Source organism: Macaca fascicularis, chromosome 7 (assembly GCF_037993035.2).
Source record: "Macaca fascicularis isolate 582-1 chromosome 7, T2T-MFA8v1.1".
In the NCBI taxonomy this organism is placed as follows: domain Eukaryota; kingdom Metazoa; phylum Chordata; class Mammalia; order Primates; family Cercopithecidae; genus Macaca; species Macaca fascicularis.
Window position 1 is genome coordinate 58,762,158 of NC_088381.1, and position 18,007 is coordinate 58,780,164.

Consider the following 18,007-nt stretch of genomic DNA (forward strand, 5'->3'; position numbering starts at 1 on the left):
GCATTTGAGTTTGCAGCCCCTAGTCTATAATAATAGAATATTGGAAAAATTAACATTTGGGAATATAATTCTGACATTTATTGAATATTTGTAATGTCAGAGACTGTGCTAATTCATGCATTCACACATAATTTTTATGCACATTTTGTAAGAAAAAGGGAGGTCCTCAGAGACTCTCTTACTCAAAGTCATACCACTAGAGCGCAGAGGCTTTGGAATGGAAATCCAGCTGGCTTGACTCCCATGCTTAGCCATTGGGCATTAATCACGTCTACCATGGAACATCCTTGTGACAGAACAACATGCAACCATTGGCACTGATATTGATAAGAAATTAAATGATCTGGGAAAATGTTCAGAGAAAAGAGCAGAACACAACATTTCATTTCAGCTCTGGTCTATTATTTCTACCCACCCAACACGCATATATGCTCAGAAAAGCATGACAGAGAAACTCACCAAAATTTTGACAGTAGTTATTTCTGGCTGATAGGAACACAGGTGAAGTGAATTTTTACTTTCATTCCTTCCTCCTTGTGCCTGAGTTTTCTCCAAGGAGGATGCATTATTTCATGACCAGGAAAAAAAAAAAAAAAAAAGGAAACTTTTTATTTAAAGAGAAAGTGAGTTAGGAGCTTGACTGGCCTTGGTTCTCTCTCATGGGGCTCCTCTGGCTTTCCTAGTCTCTCAGAATAAGCTGGAATTTGAGCAAGGGACTAGATTTCAATCCTCTCCCACCCCCTCAAGCTGTGATTTTAGGAAAGGGGCACCCTTGACAGCTTACCACTAGAGAGAAGGGCCTCTCAAGGATATGTGGGTAGCCCTAGTGCTGGAAACCAGGGTAGGGGGTACTGAGAACCGGAAGAAGGGCTAATGGGGAGGGAGGGAGGAAGGTGCAATGGCTAAGAAATAGTGGCTTTCTGCCCTCACCTCACCCTCAACTGGAAAGAAATGGTGACTTCTTCGTGTCAGATTCAAAGTGCCTTGACAGGTAGTTTCTCTGTCTTTGTTATTGAGCCTCAAAATAACCCCAGTGACTTTAAAATTATCATCCTCATTTTACAGATGCAGAAATGGAGTTGGGTCCCCCAGGAAGCCGACTCTAAGATGGAGTTTGGTCTGCAGCGTGTTTATTAGGAAGTGTCCTGGGGATCACTACCTGTGGCAGGGAGGGGAGCAGGCAGGGTAGACAGAGGGAGGATGGAGCTGAGATGCACACCCAACAGCTTCAGCCAAGCCCTGGAACTCTGCAACTAAAGTCCACATTAGAGTTGTCCCGAGTTTACCAGCATAGCTGGACCCTGTAACCCAGCTCCAGCAGTCCCTGGAGATGGGCTGCCCCCTTGGACAAGGCAGCTGTCCGCAGCTATGGCAGCCCCTGGAGGGACCCACAGTTGAAAGTAGTCTGCCAGCAGCACTCCCCACAGCTGGAACATCAAGCCCTTCCTCAGTGGGTGATCTGGGTGGCATATCTCCATATCCATCACTCACAGGCTCAGAAAGCTTGAACGATTTTCCCAACCCAAAGTCATACAGCTCGCCGGGGACCAACACCAAGACTGCCACACTCCAGATCCAGAGTGGCGCAGATCAGAAGCAGATGGCTGGTGTGCAGTGTGCTGCCCGCAGCAGTCGCAGGCGAGGCCAGGGGGTGCTTTTGTTTTCTGAAGCTCAGCTATGAAGATTCCCTTGTGCTTCCCACACAGGTGTCAAAAGGCTGGAAAGCAGTTGGCACGGGCGGCCCACCTTGGAGAAGGAACGAGAGAAGAACTCAGCACCCCCGCATCGCAGGGCTCAGAAGATCATGATCCGCTCCAGCAGTGACAGCAGCTACATGTCTGGGTCCCCAGGAGGAAGTCCTGGGAGTGGCAGCACTGGGAAGCCATCCTCTGATGTGGACATCAGCACACACAGCCCCAGCCTGCCCCTGGCAAGGGAGCCAGTGGTGCTTTCTATAGCATCCTCCAGGCTGCCCCAGGAGAGCCCGCCTGTCCCAGAGAGCCAGGACAGCCACCCACCACTGAGACTGAAGAAACCCTTTGAGATATTGGTGAGAAAGCCTACATCCTCCAAGCCCAAGCCTCCACCCAGAAAATACTTTAAAAGTGACAGTGACCCTCAGAAGAGTCTGGAAGAGAGAGAGAAATCCTCATGCTCTTCTGGGCACACCCCACCCACCTGTGGCCAGGTAAGAGGATGGGTCCACAGGTTGACTGTTTCCAAGACCAGACTCAAATCTTGAGCATGGGCAAGTTAGTGTTAGCAGAGCCAGAATGAAAGTTTCTCTTGCTCCACCAGAAAGAAGCTGTTGCTTAGGACTCAGCTGAGGACTGACCACGGAAAGATGGGTTTGAAGGTTGACAGATAATTGAAGTCCCAGTCCTGCTTGCTGGCATCGGGGTTCCCACCCATAACACACTGGAATTTAAGGTTCCTTTCCTCTGTCATTTTTCACTCACCATGAAGGAAAAACACCAGGGCCCCTGCAGGGCCACAGTCTTTGCCTGTGGATCTTTGAGTGTCCTGCTTGTAGGGAGAATAGTGGCTTAAATAACTAAAAAGGGGCCTGGCGCAGTGGCTCATGCCTGTAATCCCAGCACTTTGGGTGGCTGAGCTGGGTGGATCATGAGCTCAGGAGTTCAAAACCAGCCTGGCCGAGATGGTGAAATCCTGTCTCTACTAACAATACAAAAATTAGCCAGGCATGGTAGTGGGTGCCTATAATCCCAGCTACTCGGGAGGCTGAGGCAGGGAATTGCTTAAACCCAGGAGGCGGAGGTTACAGTGAGCCAAGATTGCGCCACTGCGCTCCAGTCTGGGCGACAGAGCAAGACTCCATCTCAAAAAACAAAACAAAACAAAACAAAACAAAAGCAAAACAGAACAACAACAACAAAACAAAACAAACGAAAAACAACTAAAAAGGGACAAGAGTTGCTTACCCTGCTTCTTAAGTGAGTAGACTGATATGATTTTGAGAAACTGGCTCCTATTTCTTCCCCAGTTATCTTTGCCTCCTCACTTCCATAGGCATGGATCCTTGGGGAGACCCCACCAATCCGTTAATTGGGGCTGCATGTAGTGGCTCCTTCCAAGGGCTATTGTGAGGATTAAAGGTAACCACTTAAGGCAAGTACCTGAGAGCATCTCAGGCATATTAGCATTCATTGCCATGATCTTTCCCCATCAGGCCCCTGAAAGCCCTCCTTCCCGCCCCTTGCATAAAAGGCAGGCTGACTGACAGGCAGCTGCTATGTCTTGAGCCATTTTTATGCACAGGCTAATTACACTGAGTACTTTCATGTACATTGTGTCAATTAAATCTTACCACGACCTGATGGTGAGAGTCCCAATTGTACAAAGAGGGAACTGAGAAACTCTCTCAAGTTCACATCACTAGTGGGTCACGGTTACCGACTATACCACGCTGAGTTTTCCATCCTTACCCAGAAGCTGCCTCCCCCATGGCGTAATGGCCCTGCAGGGGCCCTGGCCCTTCCCATAAGCACAATGTAGGGAGGTGGGAAGGGGCCTCTGGAAATCCTCTAAAACAATCTATAGTGAGGGTTGGCTAGCTTCAGGAGGGGTAGCGGTGGAGTCTGGATATTGAGTAGGAGGGGTGAAAGTGAAGGAGGGAGGAGGAAGCCAGGTTACTAAAAAGGAAGTGCAGTTTTGCAGAGTGCTGGCAGGATGTGGCTGGTTAGCAACACATGATGGAGTTCTCAGATGGATCTGTTCTCCCACCCCCCTCTTTTAAGCCCATATTTCATTTTCCCTTGGGCCTGAGACCTACGAGTCCAGAAGGGCAAATCAGGAGCAACCAGTTGAGAAGTCAGTCATTTTGCCTTCCTCCTGGAGGCCCAGAAAAGGAGGAGTGCAGTTGCCACAGCAGGTCTGTCCCAGTGATGCCCTCGGCAGAGCCACATAGGGTACGGAAATATTCCCAAGTAAGGTGCTGGAGAAGGAACTGGGGTGTCCTCAGGGAAGCCCAGGCAGGGAACTTCCCCACAGGTCATCTTTCATGCTCTGTGTGCCTGGGCAGAATACAGGGCTCCCTCCTGTACCCACCCCCAACAGCACAGTCTCCTGGAGACAAAGGCCATTCTGCAGCTGCCCTCCTCTGTCTGCTCTGCTCTGTCCCACGTGGCCAGCAGATCCTTCTCCCACAAACATTTCCATAAACGCAATTAGCCTGACATACTTTTATTGGGCACTCAGGGGTCACAGAGAAAGGATCATGGCACGCAATAGAAAACAGGAAGCAATTTGCTTGAGGTCACTCTCAAACTTCCCTTGACCGTTCCTGGGGATTTCTCACTGGATGTTTTCTTCCGTGGCCACAGTGTCCACTGTCTCACCACCCCCACCTTCCCTCCCTGCAGTCTTTTCTCTACAGGGTCCCAAGACTGTTGTCAAGCTGCTATGAATGACCCCCAAATCTTTCCCATCTACTCTAATTCAAGGGGAGTTAACTCTCACAAGCAATATGAACTTTGGGATATTTTCTTCAACAAAAAACTGACATCTCTCTTATAGAAAATCAGCTTAAACTCTCACCTGTGCTTAAAAAAACTTCCAACACACAACCAGATTTTCTAAGAATCCTCTCTCAGAAAACAAACAAAAAACCAAACAAAAACATACTTTCTCCCTTCTATGCTGAATCAACTCTCTCCCTCTTTCCTTCTTTCTCTTCTCCCTCCCTCATCCACCAAGCACAGTTCCAGGAAACACTAGTAAGAGAAAAATTTGTGTAAAATCAAATTTATTTCAGGGGCTAATTTTGAAGTCTCCCATGAAGAGGATGCAATATTGGATGTGTTGATGAAAAGACAAAACACGTTTGTGTCTGTTCCAAGATGTAAAGCTGCGTTGACTGCAGTTGGTATCACATGTGGCTGCCTGTAAAAGCACTAACAATTCATGAATGTCAGCAGATGTCAACTTACACAGCTCACAACCGGGTGAAATTAAATTTCATCCACATGTCATTTCTCTTGTGGACAAGAGTCTTAGAGATCATCAGACCAGTATTTTAAGCTTCTAATGCCATGACTCAGCCTTACTTTTTTAAGGGCTAGTTTGAGAAGCCCAATGATTCCTCTGAAATTAGTTGACCTCTCAATATTTCATAATGCTTTCCTACAGCTCAGTTCTACAGTAGGGAACTTGAGCTGAGGCAATGCTCTGTGAATACATTTCTAACTTTTGTAGACCTTTCCTTCCCCCAAAATGTTTATTGTCAATGTAGATCTTAAATTTCAGGCCATGGATATTTGCCATTTCTTTTTTAGTCCCAAAGGATGCATTTGTTCCTTCCTCCTTCCTTCCTTTCTGGAAGGAAGCCTGCAGCCATGTCAAATGGCCCATCATTACACAAATCTGGAATGAACCGGACGTGGAGACCACTGCAGTATAACACAGCATTTCTCTTGCAGACGATCAAATACAGATGGCATCATTTTGATGATGTCTGCCTTCTCAATCTTTTTTTCCAGATGGGTATTACATTTGGTTGGGCTATGTCTCTGGAGCCCTCTTCTTCTGCCTCTCTGCCTGGAAAATTCTTACTCTGTTTATGAAGCAGACAGAAAGCACTTCTCTAGGAAGCCTTCTTCACCTCTGGGATGGAACTGGTCTCTCTGTTTCCTCTGGGCCCTGACAGCACCTTAAGTACACTGTATGATAATCCAGATTCTTCAAGTATTGCATAGCTATTCAGAGCCTAGTCCATCTTGTCCCTAGACTGTTTCTGGAAGGACCCCAAGGCTGCATCCATGCTCAGTGGTGGAAACAATTCTGCAACAGATTGATGATGTGTCACCCTAGGTGCCACAGAGGGGAGCAATGGCACAGGTGCTGAGTATCTGTCATCTTTTGCAGAACACTTACTAAATATTTGAAGAGTGCTTAACAAGTGACAGCAATTGACAAGTATTTTTCTGAGTGCTCTAACCTTAGGGAACACTAGCTGCCAGGTTTTTTGCTGCCTTGTTTCTACACTGCCCTGTACCCTCCTGGGGTGGGTAGTTCACCAGGATGCAGTTGTAACTGAAGCAATGCTGGTCCCTCTACACTCAAAGCCTTTTGTTCCTATCATAAAGAGCCAGGGTCTTCACGTATGTCAACAGTATGAGCCCATGACCTGGACACCAGGTTGCTGGAAGTCAAGGGATGCTCTTCATGTCTAGGAGGTTCTGTCTCTGCCATGTCAGCACCAAGGAGGGAAAAAAAAAAACCTCTTTACATGGCTGCTGATGAACTTCTCATTGCAAGCAGCTCAATATCCGTTTTTCCATCCCAATCAAAGCGTGTCTCGCCTTCTCACAGCTTGAGGCTACCGTTTTGACACGGTCTCGCTTCCTGTTTACACCACAGGAAGCCAGAGAGCTGCTGCCACTGCTGCTACCACAGGAAGACACAGCAGGGAGAAGCCCTAGTGCCTCTGCCAGTTGCCCAGGACCTGGTATCTGCCCACAGACCAAGTCCTCCACAGAGGGTGAGCCAGGGCGGAGAAGAGCCAGCCCAGGTAAGCTTTCATTGAGATCTTCCAAAAGGGTCTTTTGAAAAAGGGTACAGGGATAAGATAAGAGCACAAACTGGCCTGAGGATCAGAGTGCTCTGCATTGATACCACCACTGGACCCGGCTGATCAATAGTCAAGGGTCCTGGGTGCTAGGCAGCAGCACCATGGAGGTGCTGTCCAGGGTGGGGAGCCTCCTGGGTGGACGGGTGATGCTGTGGGGGTGGCAGCAGGAATGTAGGCCATTCTGGATAATCGGGAGGATGGAGCCCTTGGAAGAGGTCCAAAGACACACCCACCCAGCCATCCTGGGCAGCTGCTTCTAGGATGCCAACATTCCAGATGCAACAGCCCTGCTGCATTCAGGATTTCTGAGTCAGAGAATGCAATACCAGAAAAGTATAAATAGCATTTACCAGTGGTCACCTCCTCCATGAAGTGGATAGCAAGGGTGTGTCCACATGGTACACCTGACAATGCTAAGACATGACTCAAATATGTATTTGCTTGCTAGAGAGAGCATAGGACTTGAAGTCAGGGAGTCCTGGATCTGTCTGTCATTAGCATGATTCTGAGCAACCTACTTTGCCTTTCTGAGCCCAGATTCACATGGGATGCATTCAGCAAGCGCACATTGAATGCTGGCTTCGTGAGGACCCGTGCTAGATGCTGGGGAGAGAGAGAAAGGGATGAGACCAGGTAGTCAGGTCCTGCCTCCAAGGAACAACTAGTAGTGGCAGGAAATAAACATATAGGCTATAAACCATGACTGTTTGAGAAACACTACAGCAAAAGTTCATGAAAGACTTTTGGAGGGCTAAGGGACATTTTGGAAAGATCTAGCACATCTCACCCAGAGCAGAGGACCTGTGGGTGGAGGCTCCTCTCCCTTAGTCACCCTAATTGAGGAACATACTAGTGAAAGCAAACGCCTCAGTGTTTAACTAATGGGAGGTTGTCACTCCAGTCTGCAAAGGGCTTGCCTGTGGAACCTGTGCCTCCTGATTCTCTCAACAGCCCCTTACAGCCAAGCCATTCAAAAATGCAGAAACAGGCTGGAGGCCTGGGCTCACTTGCCAAAGGCCAGTCTCTTAGATTGTGCAGAATTTCTCTTTGATATCATCAAGGTGTAATGCTCCATGATTCACTTCTTTTGAAACCTGGCATTGAGACAAGGGACAGGAGGGATCAGAGTTCCTTAAACTGGGTTGCATTCCAGTAGCAAGCATCCCCAAAAAGCACACAGGCCCAGCCTTCCTCTGCCCCTCAGAAAGAGAGCCGGGGCACAGTCTCCCTTACCCATGCAGATATGATGCTGGTTCAATGCTGGCTTCTAAGAAAGACTTCTATGTGCTCCAGGGCATGCCTGAGGTCCTGGCTGGCACAGAGCATTGCAATCCCCTGCTGATCACATTACCAACACCCAGGCTGCATCCCAGGTATCTTCAATCAGTACCGAGGGGTGGGTGTCAGTATTTTTCAGAGCTCTCCAGATTCCAGTGTGTAGCCAAGGTTGAGAATCCTACTTCACAGATTTCTTTCTACCTGGAACCTTTTCATCAGCTTTTGAGGGAGGGAAAACACTCCTTTGCCGAGCAAGCTGATCAATGACCTGTGTAGAGGGAGAGCAGCAAACACACGGCTTCAGGGCCAGGCAGGTACATACATGAGAAATGTTGGCTGGGTGAGAGGGAGCATGAAGAGCTCTGGGAAGCTGGAGGGCCCCATCGGCAGTTGTGCACGGGCACCTTGCTTTTTAACGACATGGGTAGGCCAAAGCACAAACAGCTGTCAACTCATGACCTTTGTCTTAAAAGTTTAAATGGCAAGAGAATTGCTTTGGCTTTTACACATTTAATACAGTATCTTGGAGGCTCCTTAGTGCAGTAGAAAGGACATGAACTTCAAAAAGTCAGGAGACATGGGGTCTTGCCCGAGCACTGCCATCAGATGGCCCCTTACCCTTCTTGAAATGTAAAATGCCAGAGATCGGCCCAGATATTCTCTGAGCACCCTTCTAGGCCTAAAACACTACGATACTGTGAGATTAACTCCTACTTCTGGTTCTTCACTTCTGCCTTTTGGCAGCTCAGTCAGGTAATAGCACCTGGAGTTCACCCACCTGGGTGTCCCCCACTTCTGCTAGTCTCCTCCTCTTGAATACTTCTTGCTGTTCAGCTTGGAAACTAGAATTTAGGAAGAAAAGTCACAGTATGATGTAATGCACAGCTTTGGCCTTGTTTCTGCACTGTAGTGACCCAAACATCCCCGATAAAACACCCACTGCTTAAGAGGCAGGCTCGGATGGACTATAGCTTTGATACCACAGCCGAAGACCCTTGGGTTAGGATTTCCGACTGCATCAAAAACCTATTTAGCCCCATCATGAGTGAGAACCCTGGCCACATGCCTCTACAGCCCAATGCCAGCCTGAGTGAAGAAGATGGGACACAGGGCCACCCAGATGGGAACCCACCAAAGCTGGACACCGCCAATGGCACTCCCAAAGTTTACAAGTCAGCAGACAGGAGCACTGTGAAGAAGGGTCCTCCTGTGGCTCCCAAGCCAGCCTGGTTTCGCCAAAGCTTGAAAGGTTTGAGGAATCGTGCTTCAGACCCAAGAGGGCTCCCTGATCCTGCCTTGTCCACCCAGCCAGCACCTGCTTCCAGGGAGCACCTGGGACCACACATCCGGGCCTCCTCCTCCTCCTCCATCAAGCAGAGAATCAGCTCCTTTGAAACCTTTGGCTCCTCTCAACTGCCTGACAAAGGAGCCCAGAGACTGAGCCTCCAGCCCTCCTCTGGGGAGGCAGCAAAACCTCTTGGGAAGCATGAGGGAGGACGGTTTTCTGGACTCTTGGGGCGAGGGGCTGCACCCACTCTTGTGCCCCAGCAGCCTGAGCAAGTGCTGCCCTCGGGGTCCCCTGCAGCCACGGAGGCCAGAGACCCAGGTGTGTCTGAGTCCCCTCCCCCAGGGCTGCAGCCCAATCAGAAAACTCTCCCCACTGGCTCGGACCCGCTTCTAAGGCTGCTGCCAACACAGACTGAGAAATCTCAAGGTCCAGTGCTCAAGATGCCAAGCCAGCGAGCACGGAGCTTCCCCCTGACCAGGTCCCAGTCCTGTGAGACGAAGTTACTTGATGAAAAGACCAGCAAACTCTACTCTATCAGCAGCCAAGTGTCATCGGCTGTCATGAAATCCTTGCTGTGCCTTCCGTCTTCTCTCTCCTGTGCCCAGACTCCCTGCATCCCCAAGGAAGGGGCATCTCCAACATCATCATCCAATGAAGACTCAGCTGCAAATGGTTCTGCTGAAACGTCTGCCTCAGACACGGGGTTCTCGCTCAAGTGAGTTTCTACACCTGGTGTTTCTCTCTATCTTTCTCATCTTTTTCTTTCTCATCTTTATTTTTAAAAATAATTCTATATATCATTTAAAAAATTCTCAGATACACTGATTAAAGAATTGTTCTGCCTCTTTCTTTCCGTGTGTGTGTGCACAGATGTCTGAGTGTGTGTGTATGTGTGTGTGTCTGTCTGTAGGTATTACACCTCCGCCTTCCATATTAAGGAGGAGTTTTCACGACACCTGGCTTCAGGAAGGCTGGGAGGTAGGAGGTGGGACAGGCTCCCTGGTGCATTGCTCATGAGGGCTGATGCATACCTGTGGAGATTTGGAAGGTTGATGCACATCTGAAATGTCCTGCGGTTACTCAGAAAGACCAGAATGAGGCCAGATTATCCATTGGGAATTCTTACTGCTCTCCAAATGGAATCCACTTGTACTCTGCACGTGGGTTCAACTCCCTGGTCAGGGAGTTAGGATGTCTGGGTCCTAGTCTCAGCTCAGGCACTGAGTCTGACTACGAGCAGGTTCTTTCCATGCTCACCCTCAGATTCCTCATCAGCTCAAATTAGGAGATGAATGAGACCTTCTTTGCAGAACCAAGAGGATGTCAGGCATGCCATGGGGTTCCTGCTGTAGGGCTGGGGCTTGGTCTTCCCTCTGATCAAAGTAGCTCTGCATTTATTAATTTTATTTATTGTTCTTATGCTGCTGGGAAATATCTGTAGAGTGAAGGGATGCTAGTATCTACTCATAGATTTGTTGCATCAAATAATATGCACATAAATGCTTGGCACCACACCTGGGATAGACTAATTATACAATTACTGTTATCTCTTTTTAATAGGATTGTTCATACTGTGTGTTGTTTCTCCCTATGAAAGCCTTTCAGAGCTGAGAGAATATACAGAGGGTCTCACGGAAGCCAAGGAAGATGATGATGGGGACCACAGTTCCCATCAGTCTGGTCAGTCTGTTATCTCCCTGCTGAGCTCAGAAGAATTAAAACAACTCATCGAGGAGGTGAAGGTTCTGGATGAAGCAACATTAAAGGTAGGTTTCCTTTGTAAGCATCTGCAGTAACCAATGGCTTATTATGGCTATGTGGCCACCTTAGTTGGGCCAGAGGGGAAGTAGCTTGAGTAGCCTGCTGACATCAGACCCAGGTTGTGTCCTGTGATGGTTGGACATGGTAGCACTTGGCCACAGTAAGACTTTCCATTTGAAGAGAGCCTTTTAGCTTGTGAACTGCTTTCAAAAGAAGGGTTCAATGACTTCTTGCATCTTCTTTTGTCATTTTATAAATGAGAAAGGTAAGGCTCAATCAAGGTTACAAAACCTAGGTTTTCTGTCTCCAAGTTCAAGTTCAATGCTGTTTCCACAAACCATGGGCTGCTGTCCTGGCATGTGTCTGTTGTGGGATGCTGTCCATTGTAAACAATGTGGGTCACAAGAGCTCTCACCTGGAGCTTTCATTATTTCCACTGTGCATGAAGAGGTGGCTGATCCCAGGGCTCACAAGGCCCCCATACTTCAGTCAAGTCATTCTGAGAGTCTCACTTCCCATATGTTTTCTGAGCATGACCCAAAGGGGTGTGGGGAGGAAGTGGCCAGGCTGAGCTGGGGCCAGCAGTCAGATGAGCTCGGGCTCGTAGGTCCTGCACCCTCTAGGTGCTGCCCCAGGTCTACGCAGGCTTTTGGCACTAGAATGATCCAGACTAGGATGAGAGGATAAGGAGGTTCTCGTTTTCCATACAAGGAGGCCTCATAGCTGCAATTTCCACATCAATAATGTGGGTGAGTCTGGTAAGCACAAGGTGCTGCTGTGCTGAGATTCTTTCTCTGTGGCTTTCACTCATCACCTGGGACCATCATCCCCCAGGACCTTACTCAGTGCAAATGAAATAACATGAAGAGCTGTTCTGCCTGAGCTGCTCTGGAGAGAGTATTTGCTTTCTAACCTGAGAAGAGCCTTCCACAAGGCAAGTAACCTGATACTTGGGTAAGAGTTGAGAGATTTGGGCTAGTGTTGGGGCTTGGAGGTGAGGGTGCAGTGAGGTACATTCATCCTTCCATGCTTTTGGGTCTTAGGGGCTCCAAGTCTTAGGATCATAGGGACAGCTACAAGTCAGGTGCTCTAGTGGCCCTGAGCAAGTGAATTCTTTGATATAAATTTACTCCTTAGTGCCAAGGTACAAACAGGTGGCCCAAGAGCCTGTAGGTGTATTTTGTTTGGTCTGCATGGTGATTAAAAAAATACTGAATTCTATATATGACAAAACCTGAATTGAAACCTGGACTTTTTTTAGGGAAGTGATCTGGTAGCGCTAGGTCTGTATTCCTATGTAGAGCTGACCCTTTGAGCAGATGTACTCCTTGGCTCTTTGCTGTCACTCACATCTGCCCATTTTGCTCATTTTAGGGACCTGCCTAATTCCTATAGGCATCTGAGTTTGAGACCCCTGCTCTAGACTGGAATAGGACTCTCTGACGATGTCCTGGCTCCATGTGAGTCCTAGTCTAGGCTAGGAAGTACTGTAGTAGTGTGAGTGTGTGTGTGTCACATTTGCACACTGTGCATTGGGGCAAGATGTTAGCTGGATTTCCTTAGTGCTGCTGCTGTGACCCATGGAGAAGTACAAGGGAAGAAGGAGCAACCAATTCCTGCAGAAGAGCACTGACCCCTGTTTTGTTTTTTTTTTACCTGAAGTCCTACAACCTGACTTCATCTCACACTGTCCAACATGCTATGATTTCTGACTGATTCATGGAACGCCCCCTGCCCGGGTGTGGATGGGGTGAATGAGAGAGGAAAATAATTATGCTTGCTGCTTTACATACATTTTTTTTCTTCTAAGCTTCCCATGACTCCTGAAGAGTCCATTCTTTACAGATGAGGAAACTGAGGTTTGAGGAGGTGATGTAACTTGGAGGCTGGCCAAGCTGGGGTTTGAGATAACAAATCAGTCTGATGTCAGTCTGATGTTAAACTGTTTATCCTCTTGCAGTAAAATTGTTTTTGAATGTATGTATTTCCTCCTGCAGCAATTAGACAGCATCCATGTCACCATCTTACACAAGGAGGAAGGTGCTGGTCTTGGGTTCAGCTTGGCAGGAGGAGCAGATCTAGAAAACAAGGTGATTACGGTGAGTGGTCAAGTGAACCTGAGGTTCCTCCTTTAATTAACTTTAATCTTTGTTGGCCTAAAAATCCTCTAGCATTGAGGAACCTGAGGTTCAGAGGGGAGGTTCTGCTTCATGCTTGGATCTTACAGCCTGGCGATTCTAACGATGTAACAGAATTTTTCTAACACCAACACAATTTAGAGAAGCAAAGAGCTTTGCTCCCATCATAAAAGCAAAACTACAGGTACCACATTTTAGTGATTTCCATGCATGCTATCACTCAGTCCTCTTAATTATTAATGGACCTCATTAAAGAGGCTGAGGCAGAGACATGAGATTTTTTTGTGTTTGTTTATCCCACATATCTTGCAGAAAGGGGACCAAGAAGTGATTGGAGGTAAAGAGTCAGAATTTCTAGGGGAGGAGCTATAAAAATGTCTAGACTGCCTATGAGAGTGTTTCTCAAAATGCATTCTGCCAAATGAGACCGACCATTTCTCTATAAGAAAAGAATTCTTTGTTGAAACATTTTGGGAGTCCCCATAATACCCTGCCAATACTTAGAAATCTGCCATGCAAATTTGCACTGTAGACCCCCTAATGCCTTTTGCTTTTTAAAAGTAGACATTTTCAGAGCTTTTGTTTAACCCAGTATTCCTCAAGTTTCTTTGATTTAAAAAAAAATTTTTCTTGGCCGGGTGGGTGGCTCACACCTGTAATCCCAGCACTGTGGGGGGCCAAGGTGAGAGGACTGCTTGAGCCCAGGAGTTTGAGACCATCCTGGGCAACACTGGGAGACCCTGTCTCTATTTTTAAAAAAATTATAGGAAAAGCCCTTTTCTTACACAATAGCCATAAACATGTCATCGAATCAGTGTTTTGATAAAACTACTTTGGGGAATTCTGACCTACGGCAGGTGAGGCAAAAGATTTTAGTTGGACTCCCAACTAGAATTGTGCTGATACAGTTTAGGACGTTGTGTTGGGATAGATTCTGAGGGCTTACCTGGTCATTATTGCTGGTGATCTCTGCTCTGGATGGAGAAGGAGGGAATGCTGGTCTCTGTGCCAGCAGCTCCAATCTAGGACACAATTATCTTTAATCTTTGTTGGCCTAAAAATCCTCTAGCATTGACTAACTGGTTCAATCCTCCTCCAGCAAGTATGTGGACTTGACTTGAGTGATTTCTGGTCCTGACTTCCTTTGGTTTGCTCAGGTTCACAAAGTGTTTCCAAATGGGCTGGCCTCCCAGGAAGGGACTATTCAGAAGGGCAATGAGGTTCTTTCTATCAATGGCAAGTCTCTCAAGGGGACCACGCACAATGATGCCCTGGCCATTCTCCGCCAAGCTCGAGAGCCCAGGCAAGCTGTGATTGTCACAAGGAAGCTGACTGCAGAGTCCATGCCCGACCTCAACTCCACCACTGACTCTGCAGCCTCAGCCTCTGCAGCCAGTGATGTTTCTGTAGAATCCTGTAAGTTCTCCCAACTCCCTCATGGGCCACATCCTCTTTGGCCATGTGTGGCCAGACCTGATGGGGCTACTCAGTAATTTGTGACCCCAAGAATGTGTGGCCTGCCTAGTATACTGTTTGAGATGTATGTCTGTGTTACATGTGCCTGTGTGCAAACATGGGGGCAGCATCACCCCGGGCTCACTTGATGCCCAGGGCATCTATGGCCTGGGAGAGGAGAGGATCCCTAACAGACACCTTGTGTTTTTCTTAGCAGCAGAGGCCACAGTCTACACAGTGACACTGGAGAAGATGTCTGCAGGGCTGGGCTTCAGCCTGGAAGGAGGGAAGGGCTCCCTGCATGGAGACAAGCCTCTCACCATTAACAGGATTTTCAAAGGTGTGGGGTGTGTCTGGTTCTTTGTGGATTCTCCAGTTGTGGGCATGTGGCCAGGCCCCCAAAAGGCTTCTGGGCACTTTCTGGGCTATGTTGGTTTCCCACAACTCCATGTCCTCTTCATAGGCATGCTGGTCTTTTTAGGGCTGAATTCTGCTTTTTCTACTTTTTCTCCTTTGCTCTGACATCCCCTGAATCCCTGGTGTGTTTTGATGGGTCCTCATAAACACCTAAGTCCTGGGCTTGGTTTGGGTTGGCAGGGCCAGGACTCTAGAGTGAGGCAGTGGGGCACTGGCCTACGGTGCAAAATTTTAAAGTGGTGCCAAAATATGCAGTAACCCAGATCAATACTATTTTAATGCAGTGTGTTTTTTTAAAGTTAATTTTAGAAAAACATGTTGAACAAAATATCAAAGTTTAAATAAAGACAGTCTGACTTTGTACTGCACACTTGGCCTCATTTGCCTTACCCTAGAACTCGACACATCAGCTCCTGCCTTTATTTAAAATTTTGTTATTTGGTTCATCAGGGATTGGAGTACAAATCAGTCTGATATGGGGGTCACTTGGATTTCCCTGTGAAAATCATGAATGACTGTGGCAACCATGTAAAACCACCCCTGATTCTTTGGTGTTCCTCAAATTGGAGGTCTCCAAGCCACAGAGCAAGGGGTTGTAGAGAGAGGAGTACTGGAGAGGGAGGCAGGTGAGCCGGGTTCTAGTCCCAGCTCTGCCTGTAACATGCTGAGTGACCATTCCCTTCTGGGCCTGAGGCTCCTCATCCATAAAAGGAGGTAAAGAGGTACAGGTGTGTATCTGAGGGCTCTTAGGACTGAGACCCAAAGGGACTCTTAGCTCTGTCCCTCACCCACCATAAGCTCCTGTTGCCAACTGGTTTCATTACAGGAAGTTCTGCTGCAGCTGCAGAAACCCAGAAGGTACAGTGAGGCTTACATGGCATTCCCCCCGGAATCCATGTTAACCCCAATTCTGGGAAAGATATTTCTAATTTTTGAAGGTCAATTTAGAAGGAACATTGGGTTCAATGTCAAGAGGACTAGATTCTAGTGTTAGTTCTGCCCCATGACCTTAGTAGCATGACCTTGGACAAGTCACTTCACCACCATGGACCCATTTACTTAAATGTTTAGGATGAGACTGCCAGCTACAGCGTGATGTGGGAGGGGAGATGCAGATTCTGGAGCCAGAAAGTCTGGGTTCCAGCCCAGGGCCTACCACTAGCAGCTGTGAAGCTCTGGGCCAGTTACTTGAGTTCTTGGTTTCCTCAACTGTTAAAAGGAAACACAAATAATACATCCCTCATAGGATTACTGTCATAAATGCAAAACATTAGCACAATGCCTTTTAAAATAAGTGCCCAATACACTTTAGCTATGTTTTCATTACTATGATTAGTATTGTCTTCTACTCTTATTCAGGATTTGTGAAGACCACTGTGTCAAATGGATGGGAAATTATCTTTTAATATAAACAAGTAAAATAGCATTGTTTTCACATGCAGCTTTGAAATAGTGGGGGGCATATATGTTTGTTTCCTTTTTTACGTAGACACAGAGGACTTCATGCCACTCAGAGGCAAGATCCCTGTAAAGATTGTTGCACAAAAGTCTCACTAGCCCTCTTCCCATACCACCCATTGCTGATGTCCTCATCAGATGCGGAGAACAAATGTGAAGGGGATAGGATATTGGGTCAGTGTCCAAAGCAGGGTCTAGGCAGGACTCAGTTCCCCAGAGTCTTCTATGAACTATGGATGGTGCTCCCGCCAGGCTAAGGCGCGGAGCTGCCTGATGATTCCCTCCCCTGGAGACAGCATGGGCTATCCTTTTCCAAGGGCCATGGAGAGCTGCAGCCTGGTTCCCTAACCTCTGAGTCACCATCTTAAGAGATGCCTCATTGTAGAACCACCAACAAGCAAGCTCCCACGGGATGATGCCCCACTCTCTACCAAGCTATCCTGGCTCCCTGGAGATCAAGGAGAGGAGGCAACTTTTCTTGTTCCCCATCATCTGTGGAACCCATTATCTTCTCCCTTTCAGGAGCAGCCTCAGAACAAAGTGAGACAATCCAGCCTGGAGATGAAATCTTGCAGCTGGCTGGCACTGCCATGCAGGGCCTCACACGGTTTGAAGCCTGGAACATCATCAAGGCCCTGCCTGATGGACCTGTCACGACTGTAATTAGGAGGAAAAGCCTCCAGCCCAAGGAAACCACAGCTGCTGCAGACTCCTAGGCAGGACATGCTGAAGCCAAAGCCAGTAACACATAGCTCCTATAACTGCTGATTCTCAGGGTCTCTGCTGCCGCCCTACCCAGATGGGGGAAAGCACAGGTGGGCTTCCCAGTGGCTGCTGCCCGGGCCCAGACCTTCTAGGACACCACCCAGCAAAAGGGTTGTCCCTAAAGTAAGGGCAGAGTCACACTGGGGTAGCTGATACAAATTGTAGACCGTGTAAAAAGAGAGCTTAATGATAATATTGTGGTGCCACAAATAAAATGGATTGTGATTTCATATGAAATTCATGCCTGGCTTTGAAAAATGTTTCAAGTACTGTAACTGTGTAATGATTCACCCCCAGACAGTGACATTTGTTTTTCTCATGAATCTGCAATGTGGGCAGAGATTGGAATGGGCAGCTGATCTCTGTTTCACTTGGCGTCAGCTGAAGTCATGCAAAGGCTGGGACCATGTGAGATTACTCACTCATACATCTGGCCGTTGATGTTGGCTGTTGGCTGGGAACTCACCTGGGGCTGGTGGCCTGAATGCTTATAGGTGGCCTCTCCTTGTGGCCTGGGCCTCCTCACAACATGGTGTCTGGATTCCCAGGATGAGCATCTCAGGAGTGCAAGAGCCATGTAGAAGCTGCATCTTGTTTATACCTTTGCCTTGGATGTCGCATAGCACCACCTCCACTATACTCCATCAGTTAGAGCTGACACAAACCTGCCTAGGCTTAAGGGGAGAGGAAATATTGCTGGGGTCATTTATGAAATATACCATTTGTCACATGAAAGATTTGCAAAATTGTTTTTGTTTGGACTGGAGAAGTAATCCTAGGGAATGGTGGTGGAGCCAGTAAACAGAGGAGTCCAGGTGAAGCACCAAGCTCAAAGCGTGAACAGGTGTGCTGACAGAA

General features: G+C 47.7%; 1 protein-coding gene and 1 long non-coding RNA gene across 20 annotated transcripts in view; one reads left to right on the forward strand and one right to left on the reverse strand.

The window, feature by feature from the left end:
- The window catches only part of IL16 (interleukin 16), a 129,437-nt gene extending 112,051 nt beyond the window's left edge, over positions 1–17,386 (forward strand). For 8 of the 16 annotated variants that reach the window (XM_005560265.4, XM_065548285.1, XM_065548286.1 and 5 more), the window contains 8 exons: positions 1,707–2,188; positions 6,379–6,529; positions 8,778–9,870; positions 10,753–10,921; positions 12,914–13,015; positions 14,212–14,470; positions 14,724–14,849; positions 16,907–17,386. In XM_005560265.4, coding sequence (XP_005560322.3) covers positions 1,707–2,188; positions 6,379–6,529; positions 8,778–9,870; positions 10,753–10,921; positions 12,914–13,015; positions 14,212–14,470; positions 14,724–14,849; positions 16,907–17,100 — 2,576 coding nt within the window. In that variant the 3' untranslated portion in view covers positions 17,101–17,386. The other 8 variants (XM_005560266.4, XM_073996520.1, XM_073996515.1 and 5 more) reach the window with 2 other exon arrangements.
- Positions 1,114–12,994, reverse strand: LOC102132199 (uncharacterized). Of its 4 annotated transcripts, none has more exons than XR_012415250.1 (4): positions 12,710–12,994; positions 8,646–8,709; positions 7,823–8,135; positions 1,114–1,746 (listed from the first exon to the last, which is right to left on the reverse strand). It is a non-coding gene; the product is annotated as an uncharacterized lncRNA (long non-coding RNA). The 4 variants fall into 4 exon arrangements; XR_012415251.1 differs by lacking the exon at positions 1,114–1,746 and adding an exon at positions 5,661–7,683; XR_012415253.1 differs by lacking the exons at positions 1,114–1,746; positions 12,710–12,994 and adding exons at positions 6,524–7,683; positions 10,187–10,303.
- Positions 17,387–18,007: the final 621 nt, after the last annotated feature.